The sequence below is a fragment of the Macrosteles quadrilineatus genome, unplaced genomic scaffold, assembly GCF_028750875.1.
Source record: "Macrosteles quadrilineatus isolate MER2022 unplaced genomic scaffold, UCM_ALF_1.0 Scaffold_8__2_contigs__length_117827958, whole genome shotgun sequence".
In the NCBI taxonomy this organism is placed as follows: Eukaryota; Metazoa; Arthropoda; class Insecta; order Hemiptera; family Cicadellidae; genus Macrosteles; species Macrosteles quadrilineatus.
The window spans coordinates 30,725,342-30,738,339 of record NW_026542601.1 but is presented as its reverse complement, the minus strand read 5'-3'; the positions used below and the strand labels follow the sequence as shown (position 1 = coordinate 30,738,339).

Sequence of the window (12,998 nt, the reverse complement as noted above, 5' to 3'; positions counted from 1 at the left end):
CAACCTTGCTAGTCACAAGTATATTCCATAACATAATGGTATAACATACTAGAGCTGAAAGCGCACGGTTGTCCAAAAGCAAGTTCCCTACCTTACTTCTCCCTTGATGCATTTTAGAATGGGAATATGGCATTCAAAGATAGTAGCGGGACAAACTCTAAGGTGCAAGTGGGCCTCTCCATCTGCTCCTAACCCTCCATTTCTTCATTTACCATTTGCCTTTTCACTCTTCTCTACTTCATCCCTCTTCACATAATCTATCAACCTTTTTCTATCTTTTACAATTGGTATTATTCCCCCCTATACCAAAAATTCTTATCTCAAGTCCTAACTATCTTTTTCTTGATTTTTCTACTCTGTCTTAAACTTTTCTGTTCCCTCTTCTGATCTTTTAATTCTTAACATTTTACCCTAAATAGCCCATCTTGTATTCTGCTTTTCCATAATCCACTGTGGCAATATCATGAAAAACACTAGTAACTAAAAAGTGTCAACTGTTTACAGGCACCTGTTTGCCATCGGGTCTGCGGCTTACGCAGCTCTGCCCAGGAGCTCACAAGTGGTCGTCATCTCTGGGGAGTCTGGTAGCGGGAAAACTGAGAGTACAAAACTGGTGAGAAATTACGCTAAATTATTATGCAGAAAACTTCATGTCCTACTTTAGTCATTTTCTGTTGAGGACTACCAAATTTAAAACACAAAGCGTACATGCGTTTCTAAACATCCAATTGTTTAGGAAAGATAAGTCCCCATCCACTATTACAGCAATTATGAGTTTTGTCGAATCAGTCGTTGAGTCAATTGATAAGGGTAAGCATGTGTTGGGAGCATTTAATACAGGACATGACAATTTAAACACATTCCATTAAAAATTAAGACGGAACAAAAACCCAATATTTTTTTTAAAGTCACAAGGAATATTTATTGGCTCTGTCCTTATATTATTTAGTCTAATATATTATTAAAAATTATTATATCTTACTTTAAGCATAAGTTTTATTTTATTTGACGCTATTCAAGTACAATTATATGTACACCTATGAATATAACCTATTCTTGACTATGACTATGACTTTATTTATTTTACAATTCAAACCATCTCTGGTGGCTGACTGGAAATATTATACACATACCTGAGAACCTAATGTTTATAAATTATAATTTTTTTACTGTTATTACTATCCGATTGGAGTCCCTTAGAGATGATAAAAATCATAGTCTAACCAGGGCTGTTGCTAAACTAGATGTTATAGGACGGTGTTGGAGGTACTATAATCAATGCTAACTACTATTATGTATCCCAGGTTATGCAGTATCTTGCAGCAGTCAACAAAGCCCCCTCCAATCTCATCACAGAGCAGATATTAGAGGCGTCCCCACTCCTGGAGAGTTTCGGTAACGCAAAGACCGTCCGAAACGACAACTCTTCTCGGTTCGGAAAGTTCCTGGAAGTGCATTTCAAAGAGTAAGTTTTTACTTTTCTTGAACTTCTCATATAATTGATATATTGGTTTATCTTGTAAGGTAAAGCTACATGGTTGATGACAGAACTTTTTTAGAAAAGATTATATTTCAGCTAGCTATGGTCGTTGATTTCAAATTTCATATTTTTTGTCAAATACTAAATTTTGTTTGTCTTTGGTTTTTGTATTCTTTTATTTGTTGTTGGAAGAAGGAAATGTGCATAAGCTGAAATACATTTCAAATAATTTAGTGTTTGCATTGCCACAGTAAATATGTTACTCAGCTATAGTGTTGAGATGTTTCTATGAATGAATAAATAATATTTTTATTTCCCATTAATTATATACATATAAGTACATTGTTTTTTTTCTTTACTTAAACAAACATTACTAACTAGATAACAAAATAAAAATTATATACTGTAGAAATAAAGCAAACAAAAGTGTAAAAAAAAACAAATACCTTCTATAACAAAGGAAAAAGTCTACATAGGCAGGGCCGAGTTGCGAAGAGGTTAATTTAGATGGGAGGTAAAAAATGTATAGAAAAAAAATAATTCAGTGTAAAACTTAGCAACAATAGTATATTATGTTCTTTCTAGGTATTTATGTTTTGTTTGTAGCTAGTTTAACTGTATTTCTTTCAGTAGTATTTTCAATGAAAGTTCAGCTGTCTCCTGATAATCTGACAGGTAAAAGACCGGGATAGTGTTGAATTTTGAATCAGAAGAAATGTTTTGAATCAAGATGGGGCTTTTCCTTAATGCACTTGATCAAGATAAAATATGACCATTATTTTCTAACGCATTATTAATAAATATCAAGCGCACATTTTAAAAACACAATTAGGTTAACAAAAAGTACAAATACTAGGCTATACAATGACGGTGAGTATACTATTGTGTGGGGAATCTTGTCGCAAAGACTGGCTTTTCCCACTGATGAGACTGTCAGCAGTGTGGTAAACTACCAAGTATATTGGACTACAAAATCTATATAATTAATATGCTACATGAAACTTTCTCGGTTGAAGTCCTCCGCCATTTCTTTGACCGATTTCATCCATTGACGTCTCATTGGAAGGAGCGTGTCGCGTAGATTTGCAAACTGGCCTTACATTTTTGAAAAAGTCCCTTGGGCTCTGCCCCAGTGGCTTTGAAAGTTCCCATGTTATCCTTATGAAGAACATAATTGTTTACATTTTGATGAGCTGTATAATTTAATTGCTGTTATTTATTTTTCAATTCAACGATACGCATTGAGTACATTTATTTACTATTTGAGTTTGTGTAAACATAACCCCCAAGACGGATCGTGATAGTATGGTTGTATCTTAAATTTGTGTATTTATCCTTGTTTTGTGTCGCTATGACGGATCGTGTTAGCATGATTGTAACTTAAATTTGTGCATTTATCGTTGTTTTGAGTAGCTATAATTTGTTTATTTGTTTTTTTTTATTTTAAATGCCTCCGATGCGACGACAACGAAACATAGATGGGGGGCGTAATCATGATAATGACCGCAGCTACAGAACAGTGGCGTGTAATAGGCTTAACTCATCACAGTCAGCACCTGACCCTGGACAATCTCAACTATTGGGTTACAAATGCGCCCTAACACTACCCCAAAACAACTTTTTGTTCTCAATTGGCCCTCTATCAATGACCTGTGTTGCCTGTACAGCGAGGCATTTTGAGAAGGAGAAAACCGGCCGGAATGCTTTAGGTTTATCAATAACGAAGATAAACATGGTCTGAGCTACACACCGGTAATCTTTGAGTTGACTCTTCTAAACTCATTATAAATATGACTATTATTCTAACTCTTGTAATTCTTTGCAATTGCAACATGTACACTAGTGTTGGATTAGTGAGAGACAACAACTGTATCATACGCTTTTAAGGGAATGCAGTACAAATCCCTTGAATGTTTTGTGTATTTGCCGGTTATCGAACTCGTACATCTCGCATCAAAGTTTGAGACGCTAACCACTAGGCTCAAAGGTAGGGCCTATTAGGCCTATACAAATAACGTAAGTAAATTTAATATGTCTACTTCAAAATAATGTTTTGACTACCTATTATTAAATTTGAAAACTTTTCATCCACAGCGGAGTGATTCTGGGTGCCAAAGTAACGGAGTATCTGCTAGAGAAGTCGCGTATAGTGACACAAGCTCCTGATGAACGCAACTATCATGTGTTCTACGAGCTACTGGCTGGACTGAGTGATGAGACCAAGCTCAAGTACGGTCTGTTGGCAGCCGACAAGTACTTCTACCTAAACCAGGTAAGTTTTGCTGGGATTAGTTCCAAATGAATACTTGAAGACTGATCTTTTGATTTAACATTGCACAAAAACCAATTTAAATTATCATTGATTAAAGTGCTACAATCTCCTATAAACTAAAGGGGGTAGGTACTCATAAGTCTCTTCCATACTTGTCTTTCTAGGAATCCTTAGAGGAAAGTCCCTTTCAAAAGAAAATGTTATAACTGCAGTTAGGATTTTTTTAGTGGGTTCAGTTGGCTAAAACCCATGCACTCCTGTGGTGACGAAATAAGGTTCCTTATACAGGGTTGTCAGCGGCCGGGAATTCCGGGAAAATCGGGAATTATGCGTGAATTTTAACAGCCGTGAAAATCGTATTATTCAGTGAATTTAATTGATATCATTATTACAGTTTTTTTCAAGTAATTTTAATAGTTATAAACCGTTTTGCAATACTTTCTTGATTGATTTTATAGTAAACCAAAATTTACGGTTTACTGGCGAGTGGCGATGGTTCGGAAGAAGCAGAAGGTAAGTTGGGTGTACACTACCTACCACCATGAATAGGCCTACGCGGGAAGCCGACGCCGCCGGTCGCCGGAAGCACATTGTGCTGAACTGCAACTGACTTCCATCCAACTTCCACTCCACTCTCACAGGACAGTTGACTGTAGCCGGCAGCGGCACTTCTGCAGTGTGTTTTTGTCTTTACTGTTCGTTTCTAGTTTCTATCATGAATGTTATTGTAGGTAGATGGATAGATAGATAGATTTATTTGATCATTAAACATTATACATAAAATGCAATAGATCATGTCAATAAATACTAAACAAGGTAATCAGAGAGATACATGCAATCAAGCTACATCAATTAAGGTTTACATGCACAATAAATAAGTTTCATAAGATAAATTAAAAATAATACAGACAGGCTTACTAAATAATATATGCATTAGTAATTAAGTATGGAATAAGTTAAATCACAGTAGGCGACATACTTGAGTAAATAATACAGGCAAGCTCGTAGAAGTTACCAATATCTACGAGATATAGTGCTGTCAACGAGCTTTGCAGGTGAGTGATACAAATTAAAGTAGGCCTATTAATTTAGTTTAGTAAATGTCTAAACTAGTATAGGTTAAACATTGGCCTAGTATTACGAATTACCAAACAGTTAAGGCTAGTTTAGCCAAGTGTTAAGATTAATTTGATTCTGATATTATCTGGTGTTACAGGATGATACCTATTTTCAGCGATTATAGCCAAAAAGCCTGTGAAATAAATGTGTAGTAGGCCTACAAGTTACTTTTTCCAACCCATTCCAAAAACTACAAATCTTCGTAACATTGAACGGCAATCCAGCCGGTGCTCAGGAAGCCTGAAAACGTGTTAAAGCCTTTTTTATTCTTATTCAATTATTTTAATTATATCTCACACAAGACTAACAAATTAAAAAAAACAAGGTCAGGAGTTGAGTCATAGTTATATACTGTAGGAATGTGGAGAGGCTAGGCCTGTTGGTATGGATTAAGGCAGTGACACACTATCGATCTTTTCCCCGAACAAGACCCCGAACCGAGCAGGGAGAAGGGAGAAGGGAGGTAAAAATCTGCAAATTTTCAATCCGAACATTTCCCCAAACAAGACCAAGATCAGACAAGTTCTACCGAGCGCGGTAAAAGGGAGTTTAGAGAGAGATGGAGAGCGTGTGTGAGTGAGAGCGCGTAGGCGGTAATCATAAAACAGTAATAAAACATGAAATAACATGTTACAGAATGATCGTTTTGATTGCCTTTAACAATTTGTATGTTTATATTAATTTTGAAAGAATTAAAGTATAACATCAATTACTTAATTCAAGTTAAACATCATTGGTATCATTGATTTAACGGTTTCAACTTGTAAAATACATTTTCAACCTTGACCAAACACACAACAAAATTACAACATAAATGTCCATAATATATAACGGCAAAATATTACCCAACATTTATTTATTTTATCAATTAAAGAGTTTAATTGCCATATTAAATTAGAACTATCAACGCTAGCGCAGGCGGCCGCTCGGTGCGGCGCTTGCGACGATGTACGGGGCAAAAATATACCGTGACACACTATCGTACATCACTCTGTACATCGGACCGATCTTTTCTTTGATCTTTCGCCAAAAAACCGCCTCCAGAGCGCTCGTCTCCCTGCTCGGCCTGATGTCTGGTTCGCCGTCTGGATCGGTGTACAGACCCGTGACACACTATCGAACATGCTCCCTTCGACCTCCCTTCTCCCTTCTCCCTGCTCGGGGTCTTGTTCGGGGAAAAGATCGATAGTGTGTCACCGTCTTTAGGCATTCCCTGGAATGTAAGTTTAAGTCGTGTAAGGGGAGATGGACTGTCTTAACTTCTGGCATGTTTATTGCATATCAATATAAACAAGGGCAGAATGATGTCATTACTATGTACTGTAACTTCTGGTATGTGTTTTTGCTTATCAATATAAACAAGGGCAGAATGATGTCATAGCTATGTACTGTAACTTCTGGTATGTGTTTTTGCATATTAATATAAACAAGGGCAGAATTTTATCATCAAAGCTATGTAGGCCTACTGTAGGAATATCGAGAGGTCAGGACAGCTGGTATTTGCATGGCATTGCAAATAATTTGCAAGACTGATGAATATATTACGTTCCTTTGTAATGACGCATACCAAACAAGAAAACAAAGTCTGTATCGTATGTTAATACTGTCTCTGTAATGTAACTAATGTTGTTTATCAAAATATATTATTGTCATTTGTTTTTTTCATATATAAGTTTTATTTTTGTTATAACTAAACCGACATAAGTTTATTTTGTTTTGCAAACTTACATGTATAAGTTTATTCTGCAAAATGTTGAACTATGTTCAAATTCAAATTCAAATTCGGTTATTTAGCTAAAAATTGCCTCAATTTTCAATGTGTGCCGAGTGAATTTTAAGAGTTAATGGATTTTAAGAACTACCTAATAAACGTATATGTTTAACGTCTGTGTTGTCTTTATTATTTACCAAAATCCGTAATCATAATCAAATTTGTTTTTACATACATCATTCGGACATGGGTAAATTTAAGACAATCAACATAAGTTATTATTTGTCTCCTTAAACTCTGCCTTTTGAGATAGCTGAGCGCAATGTGAGGTTAGGACCTACCTTTACCATTGACTTCGAATAGCATCAAGTTTATATTTTTATCTTATCTTATTGGTTTTTTTAGGTTATAATAATTTGAAAATAGTTTGTAACATTTTAACGTATTTGTGCACAAACTCTTTTACTAAATTAACTCTACCGTGTTTCGGCTTAACCGCGCAGCTGTTGTGTACTACTGTCTACTAGCCATTCGCAAAATGTTTGGCAATTGTTTACTTCTTGTCAATTGACCTTGACATCGGCACAAACCTCAGCAACTTTTTTTTATAATCTATCATCTATTGGCATGCGTTTTGATCGATTAGCAGCTTGTTTAAAATTGAATGCTCTGTAATACAACTTTATAGTAAACTTTTATAAGAATTTTAACGGATGGTGTTTTTGTCCTCTGGGGACCTCAAAACAAAAAATTAAATCGGTCCCGGGTCCAGGTCTTACCATGGACCTACGGTAATAGCTTATTCCCTATATGGGAAATTCGCTAAAAGGAACAAAATGTAACACCACCTTATATTTTTACTTTTTATTTTTACTAACACAAATTTATTAATTGGTAACAAGAAATACAACATTATAAACTACCAACACAAGAAAAATATCATCATGAAAGGAAATAATACCCCCGTGCAGCAAACCTGCAGACTAAGCGAATTTCAACTTGTCTCATTACATTTCTACTAAAATATTTCCGTAAATAAGACATATTTATTCGCAATTTGAATAACATTAGATTTAACGAGTGCTTAGGTTTGCTGCTACGGGGAAGGTAAACAGTTTTTTTTAACCATACGTCAATAGAATAAGATGAAATAAATAAATTTGTCAAATTTTATCAACATATATCCATAAACAAGTAAACTTTAACAGTTTTAATTTTCTCCATAAGAATAACATGGGAATTATAAAATACACTATTTTTTAATTTTCTCCGTAACCGTTAGGCATACAACAGCGCTTTAATATACTGAATTATTTCTTTTTTAAGCTCTACAAAACGGTTTAAAAAGAAATTGAATTTTTTTTTGATTTTAGGGTCAAAAATGGGAAAAACCCATCTTTACCCCATAAACCCTTGTTCCCATGGTCCGATTATGCTGGTTTGCGAACTCGTTCGAATAAACGTAGGTTTACACATTTGTACCAAATTTCATCAAAATTGGATCATTTTTGCTCGAGTTATCGCGCTAACAGGCACATATATATGAACGGATGAATTTTTTTGTTTTTCTTGAATTTGAACGGATGGTGTTTTTGGCCTCTAGGGACCTCAAAACAAAAAGTTAAATCGGTCCTGGGTCCAGGTCTTACCATGAGTACTACGGTAATAGCTTATTCCCTATATGGGAAATTCGCTAAAACTAGATGAACTAAAAATTTATAAAAAATACCTAATTTATTTGATTTATTACATATCCATCCATGGCTACAATGTTTGTTAAAATTTTAATCCTCCAACCTTCGTAAATTAAGTTACTTATCGATTGAGTAAGAATTCAGTCTGCCGCTGTTGGGAAATATATTGCTAACTATTTCTAAAGTTATAAATATTACTACAATTTGTTAATGGTTAATCTTTTATAAATTGTTATTAGTTTTCAAATTATAAGAGTAGAATAATACAAATATTTCATGACTGATGTTATAAAAAAATACACCAGATTATTTTGGGTCCATAAATTTAATCATCAATTAGTTTTTCTTGGAAATCTACAACTACTGAAATATTTTGAACTGAATTAGCAAAATTATGTATGAAACAATCTGTGATACCACCTGAAACAGACAAAACTGATATTATGCACCATCGGTTTTCATAAATAAAGGTATGTTCCATTACTATGACCGAGTTAATATGTTTTCCTTACTAATTTTCTTTTAAGGAAAACATATTATAGTATAGATGAGTTTTTATGTGATCAAGATGTGTAATTAGTTGGTATTTTAAATGCAATGTTTAAGTTTATCTATTATGTCTACAACAATTATTTCTATTTTCATAGCGTTAGTTTATTTTATTCTTTTATAACTCCTTAGTTTTAAGGTATTTGTATACTGTATTGACAATAACACCAGTTTTACAGCATTGCTATATTTTGTAAACGTTATGTGACAATAAAGATTTATTAATTTATTTATTTAGTTAACCAATGTAGTGTGAAACCGTAAACCCCTATCAATCTATGACTACTCTATTCTCGATAATCATATCATCATATAGGAGCATTTGATGATCAACTGATTTAATGATGGAGTTGTATATTAAATTTCTGCCATTGTTTTTACACTTCGATTTAAAGAATTAATCTACTAGGTTTGCACTTTGCACACTGTTCTGAAGCAAAGGGTACAAGTTTGATCTACTAGTTCTGAGATAAATATACTACGTACTCAATTCGAACTACGTATTGAGACTTTTAGTTCACAAATATCGGTTGGTTTGTCATTTGGCTTATAATATTGATTTTATATTAATCATAATTTTGATCAATAAACTAATATGATTCAGTAACATAGTTAGTTATCAGTTTATATTGTATGCTTACTTCGTAAAATATGGCTTTGGAAACGTAGAAAAAGTCCCAACCATTCAACGTAAGGTTCCTGGACCAGATGCTGAACAGAAACTTACGAATCTGTAACAGAATACAACCTTGAGCTTGATAATTTGAATACAGCAGATGCTTAAATAATGCAAAACTTATAAAAATATTTGTAATAAACTTAACCTTGATTTGATGTTACCTTCAACACTGATCTGGTTGAGCAATCATCGGAATTCGCTTTGCTTGGAAACTAATCAGCAACTTTCACATTTGAAGGCAAGCACTATAATCACTTGGCTAGGTACCTAAACAATCAGAATTTTGTATATCGTCTCTTGTGATATCCTTGAAGAGAGATTTATAAATAAAATACCTACTTCTAGGATTGTGCTGTTTTCTGAAGCAACAGACTTTTTCCTCAAAATACGGTATAAAATCACTGGCGTTTTATTTTCCTGTAAAATAAATACAATCATCAACCTATACAGTAAATAGGCTGGCATGTTTCAGTTTTTACAGTCAAAAAATCATTCTATAAAATTAAACTAACAATACAGTTGTGGAACTCTTTATCCAAACTCCTAAAATCTTGTTATAAACAACCACAAGGAATTAAATAATGGTTCTGAAATGTGGTTTGAAAATCAATTATTGGATATAATAGAAACATTGCTTTTCTTAATTAAATCGGTTTATCCAAATGTACCATATAAATCAAACCATCGACTTTGACTTGATCAACTGCTTATTCTATAAAACTGAAGATTACTATAGGTTGAGTACCCTGAAGACCAATAAAATTAATGTTTTCTCATATTTTAGGGTGGATACTTTATAATATGCTTACTCTTTGGTTTTTTTAGCACATAGAAATAAGTAACGGAGGAAACATTCAGTGGTGCACTTAAAAGGTGCCAAGCTCTAGTCACTGGTGTCTAGCACTAGTTTTGGTGTCCAACCCCAGTAACCACCACTGTTGGTTTGCTTCTCCTAACCCCTTTCACACTCCTTTCCCTCTTGCCATCATGTACTACAACGCTCATGCTCGACAAAGACCTTGTGCTCTGTGCAATAGGAACTTTCACACAATGATCACCACTCAAGCTCTTCCACTACTATTGTTTGTTTCGAGTTTTCATTATTGTTGTATTGCCCTAGCGCTTACGTACGCACAACATACAAAAGCTGAAAGCGCACGGTCGTTCCATTAGCCAGTTTTCTTCTGATCCTTACTTCTCTGTGGTTTTAGTACTAGGGTACTAGGACAAGCAATTGAAAAGTATAAAATTGTTTTGCCTGGCTCTTTTGTCCTAAAAGATCTTTGTGAGCTAGTGTTCTTTTATATCAAATTGTTCACATCTATATAGAAAGTATGTAGCCAATTTTTCATTCAAATACAACATATTAACCATGTGTGCTACAGTAAATTTAATTTCCTGTGGAAGGCTCAATTTAACTGTGTTAATTTTCATTCCAGAATTGGCTACAATTTAAACAAGAGTGGGGAATGTCTACTTCTCTCTTCAGTTAAATTTAAAATGCAGCAAAAGTAGCATAGTCTAAGTAAATTCTATTTTTAAAAACCTACCTCATCAAGTATTTGCTGACAAGCAGAGCACAGAATGACAAAATCAATCGATAAACCACAAATAGAGTAGAGTGTTAGTTGTAAAGCGATGAAAGTTTTAGGATTTTCAGCAAACTTGGAGCTCCAGATTCCAGGGGTCACACACAGTAGGTACACAAGGAAAGTCATTTTAACGAAGGTTGTGCTGCAGAATAGAAAAACGTAAAAAGAAAATGCACGGGAAACTTGAACAAGCAAGTTGCCAGTTTTCCAATGTTTCCTCCGCAGATTTTCTATTTTTTCACTTGTCACATCTTTTTCCAACTTCCCATTTGACAATTTTGATAATCTTTGGTTGATTTGGTTGTAGGACATCGAGGCGATGTTCAAAACTGTTAGAAATGTGTAGTTAACTGTGTTTGCAACAATTATAGAATTGCATTTTTCCAATGCCAGGAGAGCAGTTTGGTATTTTGATCTGAAAAGTTGATTTACAAGTGAATAAAGTGAACATATCTAGACCAAACAAGTAACGAATATTTATCACAAGGAATTTTTTTTTTACTCTTCAGGTGATAAGAAGAAATGTTTACATAGCTGTCCAACACAACGTGCTCAAGACAGTAACAACTCATAGCCCTTGTGTTATGTGTTAGCATATTTTTTAAAAAGTGGTGACACTTTCTATGGGTGAATATTTTTGACTAAGGTCTAATGATTGGTTTAATTGACTGGGTAGCTGAGTAGATATGTTGCTTGCCTTCAAATCTGAAGGTCGCTGGTTTGATTCCAGCAAGTGAGATAATTTCTGGCCCAGAAGCCTTTGCTGATCAATTAATTTATGATGCATCAAGCAAAAGGTCAGTTTGATAGTAACAAGACTAGGGTTTAGGCCGTTCCCTTACAAAAACGCCAATAACATAGACGGACATCCACAAAAAATTATTGGATGAGATGAAGAACTGGAGTGAGATGTAGAACTGGAGCGAGATGTGGAACTGAAGTGAGATGTAGAACTGAAGTGAGATGTAGAACTGGAGTGAGATGATTATAATGTACTTATATGTATTTGCTATAATAGGTTTAGGGTGCCTGGTGGTGTTAACGAGTGCAATTCACTCCAAAAGCTTTACAACTTTAATTTTGTTTAAGTTTGCAATAATAGAGTTGTCTGTAAATTAAAATCCCCACCAAGCAGCCAAAAGTGAGCTAACTATAATCTTATATCAACGTCATGTCCTTTACTTCATTCTCTACTATTATAGTTGGTCCCCACCCCTATGGAAAAAGTCTTGTCATGACTCATGGTAGGTATTAGAAATCTTTGTGAACAAATTGATGCCCCCTCTAAGTATGAATCGTATTCTGTGATTAGGTTGATATCGTCAATATGCGTGATTCGATCAACTCGATATCACGGACGATCAGTTAATATAAAATATCAGAAATGACAAAAATAAATGTGAACAAAAACCATCTTCTTTATTTCATTCCACACAACAACACACTGAAACTATTATTTGTTTTCAACCAAAAACAATTGAAGAACATATGACTGTTTAATTATTTATGTATATCAGGAAACAGTCTTTTGGCAAACAAATAAGAAAAATATATTGAGGCGTTTTCTTTATAAATGATTATTCATCGTACGTCAAGGTGTCTGTGGATATGTCGTTATACAGACTGTCCCAAAAGTCCCGGACCGGTTTAATATTTTCTAAACGAAAACAGATAAACCAATAAGATTTGGTACATCAACACTTCACCTAAAAATCTACTTTTTTAAGTAACTATCATTTTTCTGTCATATCATGGGGACGTCCCGCAAGGAGTCAGAAGGAAATCTTAAATAGAAGCATAGGTTGGCATGTACATTAAATTAAAGGTCTTTACTAGCAGAATATAATGCCGCAAATTTGAACTCAAACGGACAACCGAGTCAATAATGACAGTTGTTCAAAG

The 12,998-nt window shown here is 34.3% G+C and overlaps 1 protein-coding gene across 2 annotated transcripts in view; it reads left to right on the top strand.

The window, feature by feature from the left end:
- LOC128999648 (unconventional myosin-XV-like) overlaps window positions 1–12,998 on the top strand; it is a 143,382-nt gene that overhangs the window by 60,112 nt on the left and 70,272 nt on the right. For both annotated transcript variants that reach the window (XM_054426261.1, XM_054426260.1), the window contains exons 7-9: window positions 505–613; window positions 1,305–1,465; window positions 3,575–3,752. In XM_054426261.1, coding sequence (XP_054282236.1) covers window positions 505–613; window positions 1,305–1,465; window positions 3,575–3,752 — 448 coding nt within the window. The remainder of the gene's footprint in view (window positions 1–504; window positions 614–1,304; window positions 1,466–3,574; window positions 3,753–12,998) is intronic.